Source organism: Cygnus atratus, chromosome 7 (assembly GCF_013377495.2).
Source record: "Cygnus atratus isolate AKBS03 ecotype Queensland, Australia chromosome 7, CAtr_DNAZoo_HiC_assembly, whole genome shotgun sequence".
NCBI lineage: Eukaryota > Metazoa > Chordata > Aves > Anseriformes > Anatidae > Cygnus > Cygnus atratus.
In genome coordinates, this window is record NC_066368.1 from 18,115,631 (window position 1) to 18,132,669 (window position 17,039).

A 17,039-nucleotide genomic window follows, 5' to 3' on the forward strand; every position below is an offset into this window, starting at 1 on the left:
AGACTGAAGTGCTGCATAGCGACCGAAATGCTGTGTCCAGTGAAATTCTTTCCTGTTTTGAATTTGCAGGTGTCTGAAGAAGTACCGGCACTTTTGCTACCTCTTTGCTGTGGGAATGGATGGCCTCTGCTGCCTTTTCTTGCCAGTTCTCCAGACCTTCCCCTTGCTTGTGCCTTTCTCATTTACTTTTGGCTACTTTGATGGAGCCTATGTAACGCTGATCCCTGTTGTGACGGCAGATGTAGTGGGAACTTCTTCCTTATCATCAGCACTGGGTGTTGTGTATTTTCTGCATGCCATACCGTATCTAGTGAGCCCACCTGTTGCAGGTCAGTTCACAAATGACTTTCCTATAATCATATCATTACTTTGATTTCAACTGTTGACCAAAGCAGAATAGTCTGGCATTTAGTCTAGACTTGGACAAAAATAGATATCAATGTCATAGTAAGCATTTTACTGTCACTGTCAATTACCATTTTACAATTTGATGGAAGGTTTCTTTGAAAAAATTGTGGTTTTTTTTGTTTTTGTTTTTTTTCTCCTGGAAGCTTTTGAGCATCTCATGTTTTACCCTCTGACGGAGCATTCTCTGTCTGTGGAACTGTGTACTGAAGGGTGAAGCATAGGGTAGGCCAAGCGCAGGCATGCACTCTGTGGTGTCCAGGTGGGAAGGACCTGGCCACTGGCTCTGGGCTGTTCTCCTGCAGCTTCTTTCTCTCTCACTAGTGACTAAAAGCTGTGGTACAGTATTTACTCTAATTTTCAAGCTATAGGTTTTTCAACATTTTGAGTATATTAGTAACAGTCCCCATTTTTCCCTTTGAATTGGTCAAAATAATATTCCTCTGGTGTGTTTATTGGACTGGTGGGAAGACGATGCAAAGTGCCTTGTCATCTCCTTTTCAGTTTCCCTGGAAGAAATGCAGGTAGGCTTTGGTGAGATGTAATAGGAAAGGATAGGAAATACACACTGAATGGGCAGGTAGTCCCTGGGCAGGGAAACAACACACATAGACCTTCATAAGACCTGAGATCCACTTAAGCTCTGTCTTGATGGAATGATTTCTACATATAGAGTAAGCTGAAATTAAAAACAAAACAAAACAAACAAAAAACAGACAAAAACACTATGAAATCTGGCTTCTAAGATCTGTTACATTATCACTTCACATAAGTAAGAAACTGTGTAAGTAGATGGAAGAAAAGATTTCTCTGAAATCATACAGTTTTGAAAATGCTAGCTAAAGAGATTCATTGCAAGCTGTTGGTTTTGTTATTTTTTTGATCTAGAGGACTTAATCTTTTTATCTCTGAACTGCTTTGAACAGTGAGTGAGTCAGCTTCACTACTGTTGGTCACAAACTCATCCCTGTGATATCAAAGCATCTTTTCCCCTATCAGTTTCATTGCAGTGAAGTAATGATGAGAGCTGTACTCCTGTTATTCTTTAGAAAGATCTTGACAGTTTTGAATATTACAGAAGGTCAGAGATCTTTTTCAAATGTATAAATATGTCTTGCACATCTCTGCTGTTCACATCAATTTCCAATTGGATTCTGTTTCTGAGGCTTTTAATTTAATTTTCTGTAGCAAAAGCTACTGCAAAAGGGAATACTTTGAAGTGATGCATGAGCCTAGGGCATAGCTTGCTAGCTATTTCAGTCAAGGGGATCTCATGTACACCGTATTTAATCCTGTGGCTCTTCTAAGCATGTCTTAAGACGGCCGGTTCAATCCATGTGGTTGAAAGATGTCTGTGCAGTATCGTGGCGATGACTGCTGTGCTTTTTCTCATGGGTTTGACTTCCAAACAAAGGCCCATAATAAACTTATCTGCCTGCTGATGTTGTGGACAAATTTCCCCCAGCCCCAGGAGGTAAAGGTATAGTGATGGCGATGTAAACCTGTCTTGTTTGATGGCGTTTATATGTGATACAACTCCAGAAGTGCTGCTGATCACAGGATTTCCAAATTATAAGAATTCTGTCAGGCCTGAAAAAAAACATGATTTGTCTTCGTACAGGTTGGCTTGTGGATACAACGGGCAGTTACACCGCGTCATTCCTCCTGTGTGGATTTTCTATGATATTTAGTTCAACGTTACTGTGTTTTGCGAGACTGGCAAAGAAAATCAAAAGAACGCATTTAAGGTCACTCACCAATGATACCCACAGCAAACATCACATCTGGACAAATGGAGCAATAGCTTACTCTGTCACTGGAGAATTAGACCAAAAGGATGCTGAATTTTTGGCTGTGGATACAAGCAGCTATAGCAACAGATGACAAGTACCGTCAAGATTCAGCGCTGTGCAGCTGTGACTGAGACAGAGGGGGCTGCATTGTGTTGCACTGTTGAAGATGCTACTTCTGTGAAACAAGGCATCTCTGTTAGGTTTTTATGTCAGGTTTTGGTAGGCTAAAATCTACACACAGAATAGAAAGTTAATGCAGTAATAGAACAAAGCTAGACTGAAAGTAAAGAGAGTTGGTAGATACAAGTGTCGACAGATTTATTTCTAAGGAAATATGTTGACTCCAAAGGTAATCTCAAAAAAGGTAATCAGATATAATGAAAGAAAAATACAAAGTAATCAGTCACCAAAGCTGAACAATAATGTTTAAATTATTTCAAAAATAGTATTAATGAAATAAATTTTTTTGGTGTTCCAGTCAATTGTTTCAATGGAGTAACACATGCCACTGAGAAACCTCTCCATTTATCAGTCTTCATTAAACTCTTTGTCAATAACTCTTTCAAATGCCAAAGCTATTTGTTATAAAATCTGCCAGGAAGCTGTGATTAATGCTGAAAGTATCTCTGAAGCAGCTTTAAGTTTTACAGTGTGCCTGCATCTTGTACATACATTGCAACTTCATTTCAAATGTGGTTTTAGAGCTACTTTCCTAGTCCCCCTACAGCAAAATTTTGAGGTGACTGTTGTTTTTTCTTTTTTTTCTTTTTCTTTTTTCTTTCTCCTGGAAACCTCTAAAGGATGAGTTTCTAAACAGTGACATTCCAGGTATGATCCTCCAGCTGATCTTTTCTGGGTGGATCGAAGAGTTGCTGTGGCTGCTCAGCCATCTGAAGAGGAGTAAATCTGTACCAGGAGACTAGATGTGCTGGTAGACAAACCTGCTCTAGCTTCATTAGTTGGAAGAAGTCCAAAGGCAGCCCAGGAGACTGGGAGGAGAAGCTCATGTTTTTCCAAATGCAGAGTCTCTTCCTCCTGTAAAATCACTAGTTGTTGAAAAAATTAATTTTTGGGAGCAGACGACTGAGAAACTCCCACCCCAGATGCTATTACTAAAGAAGATCTTGACAGACAAGTTGCTCCTCCTGCATATTGCAATGGCAAGCCTGTCCCTTTTTGGATCCAGGAGACATATCTTCAGGTGGTGCAAATTACTCATTGATACCAACTGGAGAGCTGATCAGATCACTTGTCCTGGCTGGCCAGACAGCAACAGCTGTGATTTGCTGATGATTTCCTGCTACTTGTGCTAGGGATGTACTACAGCTGGCTGATTCATGGGACCTAGAGACTGAATGTAGCTCATGGGGGTAAATTACTGATGTGATGGTTTATTGAATAATGGGATGCTTCTACATGTCCAAAGTGAAACTGTTAGAGATGGAGGAACTTCACATTCTGAAGTGCAAATCTTTTCTGTTTGATGCTGTATAAAACTGTATTCTGTTCACTAGCAAATTGATCAGAGTCCAGATAAGTTTTATTAATGCTATGCTAGTAATTTTGTTAATCACTTGCAGTATATTTGATGTTTGCTATTGGTGTCCTATTCCATTCTGTGCCTCAGAAGTGAAAGCAACACAGGCTGCTGTTCACAAATTTGATTTAGATCAGGAGTACACCCACGGGGTCATAATGTATTTTTTATATATATGAATAGTATGCGTATCAATTTCTTCTATTTTTCATGCATATTTCAAATATAACATATTAAAATTGTTTGACTTCAGTTGTCTGCGCTCAAAGCATTTACCACTACCATGCTCCAGAAGTACAGTTACAGTTTGTTTGTTTTTTAAGGGACGATAATATTCAGGCTGTTCTCCATACAGGGTAGGCTGGCATAGCACAGCGCAGCAGTAGGCAGAGACACCTGAGAAAGCTGTGAACAATTTGTCAGGACAACATGGTGCTTTCCCACCAGACCACTGAGCAGTGATGGATGCGAGCTTGGAAAGAGCATTCAGATGAATCCTGCCAGTGCTAATGCTCTGTTCCAGGTGTTCCATGCAGTGCATGAAAGCACAGTGTAAGTGCAGAATATGATCTTTAATTGGTTTTATATTTTTTTTTCTAGGCCTTTGGACAGCTCTGCTGTTTCAGCTTTGTGTTTAGTCTTGCATTGTACCTGTGGAAAGCTGAATTTTCATGTTAGCAAAAAGTACCTCAGGGTCGGGCAACTAACGCGTGGATTTAGCACTTACTCCCCCATAGAGTGAATGAGCAGGTCCTGAAGAGCAGGGTAGTTAGGGATCCAGTGAATGGGGCCCAAACAAACAAAAAAGTGCTTAGGAGCAATTGCATAAAATGAAGAGTCCACAAACAAGCCCCAGTTTTGCAAAGGTGAGCTAAGGCAAAACCACCCTGAGGCTTGTTGACATCCCTCCTGGGATGTCATTTGCTACAAACCCCAGCTGCCCAACAGCTCCGGGTCTGAATTTAACCCCAAACTCCCAGTGCTGAGCAGTGCCCGGCTGGTGGGGCCTGCAGAGCTCTTTCTGTCCTGGGTGGCAGCCAGACACTTGCCTGCGCAGATGCAGGATGCTGTCAGGGCTTCCTAAAGAGTAATGAATGACAGCGGACTGGAAAGGCAGCGGGGGACACAACTGCTGGAAGCACAGCATTTGTTTCTGTCCCAGGAGGTTTGAAATGGAGCAATCGTCATTCTTTTGAAAGTCCTTATATTGAAGTGAGAATCGTTTATCAAATCTGTTTTGGAGAGGGAGGCATCTAAGAAATAGAGCCTTGAAAACCTGTGTGAAAACTGCGTTGGAAAAGTAAAGCCCCTTCTGTGGAAAAAAAATAAAAATTAAACACTTCTACCAGCTTGGATACTTTCTCCCCTGAAAAACGAAGGTGTCTGTGCTATTATATGGTGAATATACCTCATACTGCCAATATTCCTTGTCTGCTTTCTGAAGTGTCACAAGTTTATTTGGGAAGAAAGGGCATGGTTAAGATAAGCTGTAACAACACCTCCTGGTCAGCACGATGAAGTCCTTAAGCACAATCGCCTCAATAAATAATGCTTTCTGCTAAGTGACTTCTGATGTATTCCAGTACAGTCTCCTAGATGATCCTAGGAGGCTCACAAACGAATGCCTCGTGCAGGGTTAGCCCCCCCCCCCCGCTTTTTCCTGCAGCGAGGCAGTTGCGTTCACACGCGGATCAGCCGGCTTCGCTCCGGCGCCGCTCCGCTTCTGCCCGCTGGGCTTGGGCGGCGCGGGTGGCGGTGCCGCAGCACCACCCAGCGGGAGGCGATGAGGATCGCTCACGGTGATGAAGATCGAGCCTTTCAGGCTCGCCTTTTTGCCCGAAATAGCTCGCTGCCTCTCCGTGTTTCCCGGGAAAGGGGCGGCAGGGTGTGGAGGGGAGCAGGGGTGTGCAACCGGGGCTTCGGGAGCCTGCGCGACCCGTCCCTTCGTCTCTTCCCTGCTGCCCTCAGGAGGGCTTGGATGGAAACTGTGCTGACGTGAGAAACCTCAAGACCGAGCAGCGTAGCGGGGTCACCTCGTGTACCGTTTTGCCCCACAGCTGAGCCCAGCACCGTAGGTAATCACCAGTTCCTGACTTCAGCCCTGCCGTTGTACCTACGAGCTTTGAGCACCGTGTGTCAGTCCCGCTCCCATCCTCCCCGTTCTCCTCCCTCCCTCCCCTTTCCCTAGGTAGGGCCGCCGCTGTTTGTAAGAGGAAAAGCTGGCAGGTGGCTAGAAAACGAGGCCAGACTTGGTTAAGTTTGTTAAGTTAGCAGTCCCAGGTGTGGTTGAGTGTGCTGTGCACACTGTTATGCTCCTGGCTGCTTTTGCTCGTGCTGTAAAAGATTCTCAGAGAGCTGAGAGGTTCCTTGGTGCTTCATTGCCTGGCACCATGTTTTACGCTCCTGTAGGACACTGTCCTGTCTGTGCATGGGGCCTGCTGCTGCTCAGGGGGCAGGAAGACTCCAGGGGGGCTGGGAACAGAAATGCCCACCCTCCCATCCTCCCAGGGGCACGTGTACAGGCTGCTTAAGCGCTGGCAGTTGGATAGTGTTGCTGCCATATGTGTGGCTGAAGCTCTGACATCTTCTGAAGCTTGTTGTCAAACTTCAATGCGCACCTTAACCTGGTGTGTGGGCTCTGTCACCAGCTGGCTTCGTTCTACACGACTGGCTAGGGCTCAGGAGTGTTCCGGAAATGCAGTATTAATTTTGCCAAGCACCATCATCTATTATGCCAAGGTATGTAATGTGGAATTAGACTGGCAAGCTGTGAATACCTTTAGTTAGATATCTGAAGACAATCACTTCCTTAACCTAGTCACTGTCCTCTCAACCCTTTCTTCCCTTCTTGCGTGCTCTGTGTTCACTCAGCCCTTCTCCCACCTGCACCTTGCACTCGGGTTTCCATTTGTCCAGTTCTCCAGCTCCACTCCATGCTCCATTTCTGGTTCAGTACATTGCTCGTGTTTTCTGTCCCTGGCTTGTTTCACAATGTGGCCACAGACAACCATCTCTCTGGCATCTCAGACGCTGCCTTTCCTTCCACTCCAGACGTTTGCTCTAGTGGTTCCCAAGAGTGCCAGTTTGGGTAAACTATATGGATGCTATTTTCTGCACAATTTAATTCTTTGGGGGAGCATCTCTGAAACCAGCCTTGCCAAGAGTCTGGGAAAATAAATGGGGCTATCTCCTGACTTTTCCATATCCTGCCCAAACTTTATCCCTTTTACTTTTTTGAAAGGATGTTTCCCTTTCTTTCATCTACTAACATGAGCGTTGGTCAGCGGAGAGATACTAGAAGCAGCAGTTGGACGATGCAATGCTCTTTGATAGTTCACAACAATAATACACGTTTTAAGTTTCCAAGTAAACTAGACAAACTGTGGTTGTTTAAACAGTGGTCATTTATGTTAAACAGCACACAAGGTAGTAATCTGAACAAGTCTTCAACACAAATTTCTTCTAAATGACACAAAAAGAGTCTTTCCTTAATATTTGAAAATGCACCAGCAATGTCCATTGTAGCATCAGCATGCCTTTCAAATTGATAGGTTAAATGTTAAAATAGCATAATTCCCTGATCTTTTTCTCAGTAGAAGGTAAGATCTGGTTCCAGCTGTGTCCTGCAGATCATCACTCAAAGACAACCTTTATACTACTATTAGTACGGAAGGCTAAGATTGCTTAGCTATTATTTATTCTTTCTAAGCATGCTCTTTAGCAGTGAACGAACAAGCAAATGCACAATCATCATCCAGTCATCATCTACAGTTTCTACACCATCACCAGAAGGTGGTGGTACCAGGTTTTTCATCTGGTTATAACTTCAACCTTAAAATCTGGTTATAACTTCAACCATAAAATGTGCTTTTTTTTTTTTTTTTTTTTTTTTTGAGAAGGGATTTTGGGGGCTTCAGCTTGAGAGGGAAAGTCGTAGCTCACATAACGCACTCAGATATTCTTCATTGTCAGGGTTACGTTCAATGGCTTTCTCATAGCACTCAATTGCTTCTCGGTTCTCACCATCTAGCTGGTGAATGAGTCCAAGTATACCAAAATCTACTTCATCTTCTAAACCTCTCCGAATTCTCTCTCCCAACAATTTTTTGAGGGCAGTTTTGCACATATATCTTTCATAAGAATCTCCTCCAATTTTCAGCCCTTCTTTGTAATATCTAATGGCTTCAGATTCTGATCTCTTACAATACTGATGAAAATATCCGTATCGGTAGTATAGTGATTGTTTTTCATCAGAAGTCAGATTATTTATCTGAAATGCTTTCTGAAATGTCTCTTCTGCTTCTTTATACTTCTTTGCTTTTGCATACATGACTGCTAAGTCAATATAGCCAGAACAAAATTTTGTTTTTTGGTCAATCACTGCTTTAAAATGAAAAATGCATTCTTGAGTGAGTTTTTCCACTTGATCTTGAGGTGGATTTCCTGCCCTTTCCAACTGCTTCAGCTTTGCTCTGTAACAGACTCCCATCTGGTGACGCAAAAAGATAGATTTTGGTGTCACTGCTAAGGCTCTTCTCAAAATCTCCAGTGCCTTGTCCACTTCTCCTTTCTTTCTATAAAATATGGCAGCATATCGCAGGAAATAAGGAAGATTGGGGGTTTTCTGCATTGCTTTTTCAATGTATCTCTCCCCTTCATCATCTTGACGTAACTCCCGAAGTTTTAATGCAAGTAGTGCCATAAGAAAAGTGTCCGTTTGATTCAGTTCCACTGCACGCTTCAGGATCTCCACAGTTGAGTTTGCTTCTTCATTTGTTCCATTAGAATGTTCTTCCAAACGATACACTGCTATTGCATAGCCAGCATTAAATTCTGGGTTGTTGGGTTCTTTGCTCAGAGCCTTTTCAAAGCACTCCTTTGCTCTCTCATAGTACTTTTTCCCAAACTTTAATAGTGCCCACCCTTGCTCAACATAGATTTCTGGAAGCTGAATCTTCAACTGAGCAGTACCTGAAAGTTTTTTGCAGCTGTTTTCCACTTGGCTTACATAAGCTTGAGCTTCTTCGTATCTGGCCATGTGGTAATAGATCCAGGCATAGTTTCCCCAGGTAACAAGACTTTTCATGTCGATTTCATTTGGATAATGTTTTTGAACAAATTCTTCAGCTTTCTGGAGATTTTCCAGGGCTTCCTTGTTTGAGTGCTTTAGGTGACATACATAAGAGAGTAGATTGTAATTTCTGAGATTTTCATAAAATCCAATATCAATCAGATCAATTATTGATTCCTCTAGGTAATCGAGATCTACATCCTCCTTCAGCAAAGTCCATGTAAAATAACATTCTAGCTGCAGCAGGGACTTCTTCAAGGAATTATTGGAAATGGTACTAGAAGAAATCAAAGAAAAGATTACTTACACTCAATTTACTTTTTGCTACTCATGTTTTTAAACTGGGCATGATGTACTTCAAAAGTAGGCAATACCTCACTTGGTGCCGCTAGTCAACAGTAGTTCAAGTAAGCCAAAGCTGTGGGGCGCCGTAAGTCTAGAGAGCTCAGCAGTTCTTTCAGTAATTCTCTTTGCCAGTGGAACTGAGGGCACCTCTTACACAGCCAAAGAGCTGGTGGTCTAGATGCCATAGAAGAGGGCTGGTCTCTAGTGTAAGGTTGGCACTCCCCTGAGCCTCAGAAATGTATTACCCTGCTTGGAAAGTTTGCTGAAGCCCACCTAAAAGAGGTAATCAAATAAAAATGGGATGCCCCCAGCTGCTCTTGTGTCTCTGGGCTTCTCCATGTGTGTGAGGATACAATATCAGGACCTTGGATGAGTCTGGCAGCAGCCAAGGCAGGGTATTTGTCGAGTTCCCCCATCTACCTGTCCCCATTTGTGGGTGTGCAGACAAGATTTTATCATGTTTATCACAGAGCTACGTGCACTGCTGTGCCGCTGCAATGTCACATTAAAAAAAAAAAAAAAAAAAAAAAAAAGACTTCGAAAGAGGAAGTGTCTTTTGGGAGAAAAAGGAGTGAGAGGAAAGACTGGAAAATTCTGAGGAGATAAGTCAAGGAGGAATTGGGAAGCAGGTATTGCTGGCTCTGGGACAAAGTGCAGGATGCTGGGGAAAACAAAACAACGTAAGTTCCCTCTGTCCTGGTTTCAGGTAGGACAGAGTTAATTTTCCTCCTGGTAGCTGGCAGGGTGTTATGTTTTGGATTAGGATGAGAAGAGCGCTGATAACATGCTGATGTTTTAATTGTTGTAGAGCAATGCTTACACCAAGCCAAGGACTTTTCAGCTTCTCGCTCTGTCCTGCTAGCGAGCAGGCTGGGGGTGCAGCAGGAGCTGGGAGGGGACAGACCCAGGACAGCTGACCCAAACTGGCCAAAGGGGTATTCCATACCATCTGACGTCATGCTGAACAATATATAGGGGTGGCTAGCCGGGGTGGGGGGGCCGGCTGCTCGGGGATAGGCTGGGCATCGGTCAACGGGTGGTGAGCAATTGCATTGTGCATCACTTATTTTGTACACATTATTACTATTATTATTATTATTATTATTATTATTATTATTGTTATTATTTTTCCTGTCTTAATAAACTGTCGTTATCTCAACTCACAGGCTTCACTTTCCTGTTTCTCTCCAAACCACCTGGAGTACTACAGATACTAGAGAAAATAGGTATTTATAAATGCTGTTAATGTCTGAGTTTGTCTTACTGACCTCTTTGCCGTTATTAAGTAATCTTCTCCAACTAAGTGATTCTTGATTGGTATCAACAACCGTTCTTAATTAAAAAACTCTGTAGGAAATTACATTTTTTCTGGGATGAAGGGGAAGTGAGAGCAAGTTCCTGCTGTGAGCACTACCTTGTTATAAACCTTTGTCCCCTGGGGAACACCAAGGAAGAACAGATACTGGCTGCCAAATCAGCAAAAATAGTCCAAGAATAGCTTGAAGCATTTAAGTAGTCCCCTTCAAATCAAAATTGAAATGTATTGTTCAAATTGTGGCACTAAGGAGCATGACCTAGTGATGGGACTTGGTACGTCAGGTTGATGGCTTCACTTGATGACCTTGAAGGTCCTTCCCAACCTACATGATTCTGTGAAAATGAAATAAGTGATTATGCATTACCTGTTGTTTTGTTGCCTCAGCTGAGAACACAGAAAATTTCCATGGATGAAAACAACAGTGGAGAGTAATTTCATGAAAAGACATTTGTTGGAAATGAATGTCCCCCAAAAGGATTTGTGATGCAGATTAAATGCAGTTTAGCTTAGTTCAATACTTAGTTTGTGAGTGCAATTTCCTAGGTTCTCATAAACATCCTGGTTCTGCCCTATTTGAGTGTCTGTGTGCACGACAGTCCTCAGCAAATGTTATCACTTTTCTTTTGCTTCAGACTGCAATCCAGAACTGTTTGCTGGTCCTCGCAGCGGTAGAGAAAAGAAAGTAAATTCTCAGCTGCATCAGTGCCAACCACCCTTTTGGCTGGTCAGCGGCTGCTACTGCAGCCTGCATTTCATCCATGAACTGCCTGCACACAGCGTTCCTGATTGTCAGTTCCAAAAAAGCAATAACATTACAGCATCCAATGGAATCCTCATTTAATTTTCATTCCTCCAATAAATATTCTATAAAATATTTTCTGATGCTTGAGTTCTCCAAGTCCCTTACTGCTTTCTGTTATGCATATTATAAACTTACATTCCCATAGCATAAGAGCACAGCAAAAAAGCAGCATTCAGAGGCTACGTTGCTCTCTTACCTCATGTTCTTCCTTCTTTTTCCTTGCTTTCCTTTCTCTACCTGTTTGAAGGTAGCTTGGAAGCCAAAGTGCTCACTGTTGTTGTGACTTGCCTTTTATGTGCTCCAGCCCTTGTGTTGTGTGACTGAAATAACAGGAACCAGAAAGTGAAACCAAGTTCTCTCTCTGAATCTGCAGGAGGAAGTGCAACTACTGCCAGCTGGGGAATAGAAACTTAGGAGTCACTCAGCAGCTTTTATCATCTTGGATTTATGGCATTGCTATTCCTAAAGATTAATGAATGACAGCGGACTGGAAAGGCAGCGTGGGGACACAACTGCTGGAAGCACAGCATTTGTTTCTGTCCCAGGAGGTTTGAAATGGAGCAATCGTCATTCTTTTGAAAGTCCTTATATTGAAGTGAGAATCGTTTATCAAATCTGTTTTGGAGAGGGAGGCATCTAAGAAATTGAGCCTTGAAAACCTGTGTGAAAACTGCGTTGGAAAAGTAAAGCCCCTTCTGTGGAAAAAAAAAAAATTAAACACTTCTGCCAGCTTGGACACTTTCTCCCCTGAAAAACGAAGGTGTCTGTGCTATTATATGGTGAATATATTTTTATATTGCCACACTTCCTTGTCTGAGAGTGTTGTCCAAATGCTTCCTGAACTCCGGCAGGCTCAGGGCCATGACCACTGCCCTGGGGAGCCTGTCCCAGTGCCTGACCACCCTCTGGGTGCAGAACCTTTCCCTACCACCCAGCCTGACCCTCCCCTGTCCCAGCTCCATGCTGTTCCCTCGGGTCCTGTCGCTGTCCCCAGAGAGCAGAGCTCAGCGCCTGCCCCTCCGCTCCCCTCGTGAGGGAGCTGCAGGCCACCATGAAGCCTCCCCCTGGCCTGCTCTGCTGTGGGCTGAACAAACCAAGGGACCTCAGCTGCTCCTCATACATGCCGCTATGGACCCTTCCCCATCTTTGTAGCCCTCCTTTGGATGCTCTCTAATAGTTTTATGTCCCTATATTGTGGTGCTCGAGGTGAACCACAGCAGAGCAGGACAATCCCTTCCCTCGGCTGGCTAGCCAAGCTGCACCTGAAGCACCCCAGGATACAGCTGGCCCTTGTGGCTGCAGGGCACGCTGGTGACTCCTGTTCAACTTTCTGTCAACCAGAACCCCTAGATCTTTTTTCAAAGGGATGCTCTCAAGCCCCTTGTCCCCCAGTCTATATAGCCAGGGTTGCTCTGTCCCAAATGCAGAATCCAGCACTTGCTCTTGTTACCTTTCATGTGGTTAGTGATTGCCCATCCCAGTAATTTGTGTTTGCAGATTTCACTAAAGTGGGAAATCTTAGTATACAGTTGAGTCCTGCATCCAGACTGTTCATAAAAACACTGAAGAGAATCGGCCCTAAAATGGAGCCCTTTGGAACCCCACTAGTGACTGGATGCCAGCATGATGTGACCCCATTTACTAGAACCCTTTGAGCCTGACCTGTCATCCAATTGTGTTATCACATTATGTATTTATCTAGCTCTATGCTGGATATTTTGTCCAGAAGGATACTGTGAGAAACAGTATCAAAGGCTTTGATGAAATCCAGAAAGATCATATCAACTGGCTTCCTTTGGTCAACTAGGTAGTTGACCTTGTCATAAAAGGAAATTAAGTTTATTAAACAGAACTTTCCCCTTGTGAACTTGTGTTGGCTGTGACCAATGACTGCATTGTGTTTGAAGTGTTTTTCAATAATGCGCAGAATAATCTTCTCCATAATTTTACCAGGCACTGAAGGGAGACTGACAGGCCTGTAGTTGCCAGGGTCTTGTAGTTGCCAGGGTTCTTGCCCTTTTTGAATACTGGGACAATATTTGTCAACTTCCAGTCAGCTAGGACCTCTCCAGATTCCCAAGACCCTTGAAAAATAATTGAGAGAGGTCTTTCAATGCCATCAGCCAGCAATTTGAGTCCCCGGGCATGAATCCCATCAGTCCCCATAGACGCATGTGTTTCCAGGTGGAGCAGCAAATCCTGCACAAGGTTGGAGTTGGCTGTGAGTTTATCATTCCCCCAAGTCAAGGTCCTCCCACTCAGGGTTCCAGGGGTCCCAGGGCCCTTCACTGGCATTGGAGACAGAGGCAAAGAAGGCATTAAATGTCTCTGCTTTGCCTATGTCCCTATTTGTGAGGTGACCATCCTCATCAAGTAACAGACCAATGTTATCTCTGGTCCTCCTTTTGCCGTTAACATACTTTAAAAAGCCCTTTTTGTTGTCCTACACACTACTGGCCAGCTTCAACTGTAATTGAGCTTTGTGCACAATTTTTTTCCCTACAATGGTGAATAGTATCTCAGTAGACCTCCCATGTCACTCGACCTTTCTTTCAGTGGCCATAGGTTTTCTTTTTCTGCCTAAGCTCTAGGAGATCCCTGCTCAGACAAGCTAACTTTCTGCCTCACCTGCTTGACTTCAGACATTTTGGAATTGCCTGCTCCAGTGCTTTTAAGAGGTGGTACTTAAAAAGTGACCAGCACTGATGGACCCTGATGGCCTTTAAAAATGGAATCCCAGGGGACCTTACTAATTAGTTGCCTGAGCAGCCTGAAATCTTTCATGCGCTCCAGCCTTAGTGCAATCCATTAGTTAGATTACGTGAACCAGAGAGTGAAAACAAGCTTCTCAATCTGGCAGAGGAGCTGCAAATACTGCCTGCTGGGAAATAGAGACTTAGGAGTCACTCATCATCTTTTATCATCTTGGCTTTATGTCATGCACTAAATTGTGTTGTAGAGCTCGTGGCAACAGCTGCTAACAACTCAGAGCACTGACTTTGCTTAAATCCAAAGGCAACCGTGATAAGGAGACTATTTCAGGCTAGTATAACTTGACCTGGTTATTGTGCATAGGCTGAGTATTGGGGTCATTGCTCCTCCCGCCTCTGATGGTGAATATATGCACAGTTTTCCCCTGTGCTTTAGACACCTGTTTTACCCATGTGGTGTCATCCATGTAACATTCACGTAACATCATCCTATGCTTGCCCTCCTCTATGCCACATCCTTTGCCTCCACATCTCAAGGGATCTGCTATTGTGCTAGGCCTGTACTTCTCCATGCTGTCATTGTGCTAGCATCCTCAATAGCTCACACTACCATGAGCAACTGCTTGCTCTCTCCCAAAAGAGCATGCTGCTGCTCTCTCCCAAAAACTACAGTTGTACCACACAAAGAAACATCATAGGACCTATCTCCATTCTTGAATTCATTCCAGTTTAAAATGTGAGCCAAAAATAAAGACATATTTTTGATATACTGTCTACTGTCCTTTCATATTGATATTTGTGGTATTTGAGTCCTCCCATTTTGTGAGAAAAAGGTTATAAAAAATACTCCCAGGGGTACCTCGTGAGACTTTTCATGGCTCCTGGTACACATAATCTGCCTTTATGCCTGCAGCTTGGCCAGGAGATGGCTCTGCCTGACCAGCTGTGTTGAGCATGAGGGCACGTGGTGCACTCAGCAGCCTGCAGGAAAGGCAGCACTTTAGTGGGTCCGATAGGACAGCAGCAGGGTTCAGCCCCAGCCGAGATCCAGCAGGCAGTGAAGCTGTGGTCAAGCTTGTCCTTTCACTGTCAGCCTGCCCCAGGTGCAGGTTTTGCCTGCCAACTGGATTATGCTGCAGGTCTGGTGGGAATATGACAGCTTTTTATTGGAACTAAAACAAATGAATCAGAATCGTCATAGACTAAAGGTGCTAAATTAAAGTATATGCACTATAAAAGGAAGTTTTATTAATATTCCATTGTAATGCATCTTTTTCTATCCCTTAGGATTAACTTCAGGATGGCTGGAAGAACAGAGCAATTCTATTCCCACAGTACTGGCAATCCATAAACAGGAGTGTTGGTACACTTGTCCTGGAGATGTGTCTTCCTGCAGCAGCTGTAGGTCACGCTATCTGTGGCACTAAGTGGGAAAGTGGGAAAAGAGCTTGAGCACAGAAGGTTATCTGGAGTTTGAAAAGGTGCAAATAAGATGGTGATAAAGCAGAAAACACAGATAAACCAAGCTTTGACATCTTGGTTAGAAAGGGAGATAGTGATCTAATTGGTAATTATATGATCTCCTCGTCAAGTTGGGAAACTGTCCGTGCTGAAGCTTTTTTGTTAGATTCTGATAGTACCTTTGATAAGCTTAGTCCATGTATCAACAATGCTATGTAAATAGAAAATGGCCTAGAGCTTCCATGTTTGGAAGCACAATGCACAGAAATGCTGATTCTTGCTTCAATATCTGCACCAAATGACTTTGCTAAGAGTGAGCATGACGTTGCAAATTAAGTTGTCAAAAACTGGAAATTGAGAGCAACCAAGCAATATAGAGAGCTACGGGGATGTGAAACTGCAATCTTAAGTGTCCAAAAGCATGTGCAGATATAGTCCACATGTGCAGAGGGGAATCAGTCCAAAACTGCCTGTGAAATATCTGTGCACCCTGTACAATGCAGGAATTTTCCATCTGGAATGCAAAAATTTGCCCTAATGGTTTGTATTTTTACAGATTTAGTTACATCTATGTGCTTCAGTTTGACACAAATGCTTGTTGAATAAAGTAAGTGCAGAAACCGCTTGAACTAAAGTAAAGGTAGGAGAATATATGCAATGTCTTTCTGCAGCTGTCTTTTTAACTCTTTTGGCACAACACACACAAAAAAATCAGAAATATTTCTACAGTTCTGCTACTTTGGCTTCAAGGAAAGCTACAGAAGTTTTGATGAGAGCTGCATCTTTCAGTGAGAGCTGCATTGTTCAGCAGCAAATGCAAGAGATTCTTGGAAAACACATGCAGAAATGGGCTGGAAAGAACAACTGTGTTCCTATTTTTCATATTGCTTATTTTAATGTTCTGTACATATACAAGAATAGGGAGTGTCTTTAAAAATATCTACTCATTGTAGAGAGAAAACTCATGTCTGTATGTTTCCTTGCAGTTGAAATGGATACCTGCTGTGAAAGAATTCTCCCCCAGTGTAATTGGCTCAGCCAAATAATTGCCTGAGCTGCGGTGTTCATTATTAAAATCATGTGTATGAAGTGTGACATTGTAAACATTTGTATTGCTTTAAATATCTAGTTTCAGTTTAGCCGAGTTTAGCATGCCATTACTATGTCTGAGAGCAGCACTTGTGGCATTTTATAATTTAGGTTTTCCTCTGGAGGGAAGAGTACCCTGTAATTAATTTTGCAGAAAACCCAGGTGAATCACTGAGCAAAATTTTTGCTACCCAACTTCTTTAAAACAAAACATGACCCTAAGAAATGAGATCTAGGAATCCAAAGGGTTGCAGAACATCACTTTCACTGAGTGCACAGGACACCTTGACATATCAAAACAAGCGGATGCTATCGTGCTGAAGGGCCTGAGATAGCTCTTCTCTTCTAACATATTTCCCCAAAGGCAGTTCATTTGTGGTCTTATCACTTTCATTGTTGAGAAAGATGAAATAAAAGCATATAAACTTTTTAAAAGAGCCTTTGAGACTCCACATTAGTATTACTTTGTGGTATTCTGTTTCTACATGTCAGACATTTTACACTTGC

The 17,039-nt window shown here is 43.0% G+C and overlaps 2 protein-coding genes across 2 annotated transcripts in view; one reads left to right on the forward strand and one right to left on the reverse strand.

The window, feature by feature from the left end:
- SLC16A12 (solute carrier family 16 member 12) overlaps window positions 1-2,289 on the forward strand; it is a gene marked incomplete at its 5' end in the record, with an annotated part of 31,556 nt that extends 29,267 nt beyond the window's left edge. Inside the window, 2 exons of the mRNA XM_050711970.1 lie at window positions 70-329; window positions 2,027-2,289. Of these exons, the coding sequence (XP_050567927.1) occupies window positions 70-329; window positions 2,027-2,289 (523 nt within the window). The remainder of the gene's footprint in view (window positions 1-69; window positions 330-2,026) is intronic.
- A 4,832-nt stretch (window positions 2,290-7,121) lies between these two features.
- Window positions 7,122-17,039, reverse strand: part of LOC118246182 (interferon-induced protein with tetratricopeptide repeats 5-like) — a 348,670-nt gene continuing 338,752 nt past the window's right edge. The window contains exons 2-3 of the mRNA XM_035543061.2: window positions 11,468-11,538; window positions 7,122-9,083 (exon numbers count right to left, since the gene is read on the reverse strand). Coding sequence (XP_035398954.1) covers window positions 7,649-9,083; window positions 11,468-11,472 — 1,440 coding nt within the window. The 5' untranslated portion in view covers window positions 11,473-11,538 and the 3' untranslated portion in view covers window positions 7,122-7,648. The remainder of the gene's footprint in view (window positions 9,084-11,467; window positions 11,539-17,039) is intronic.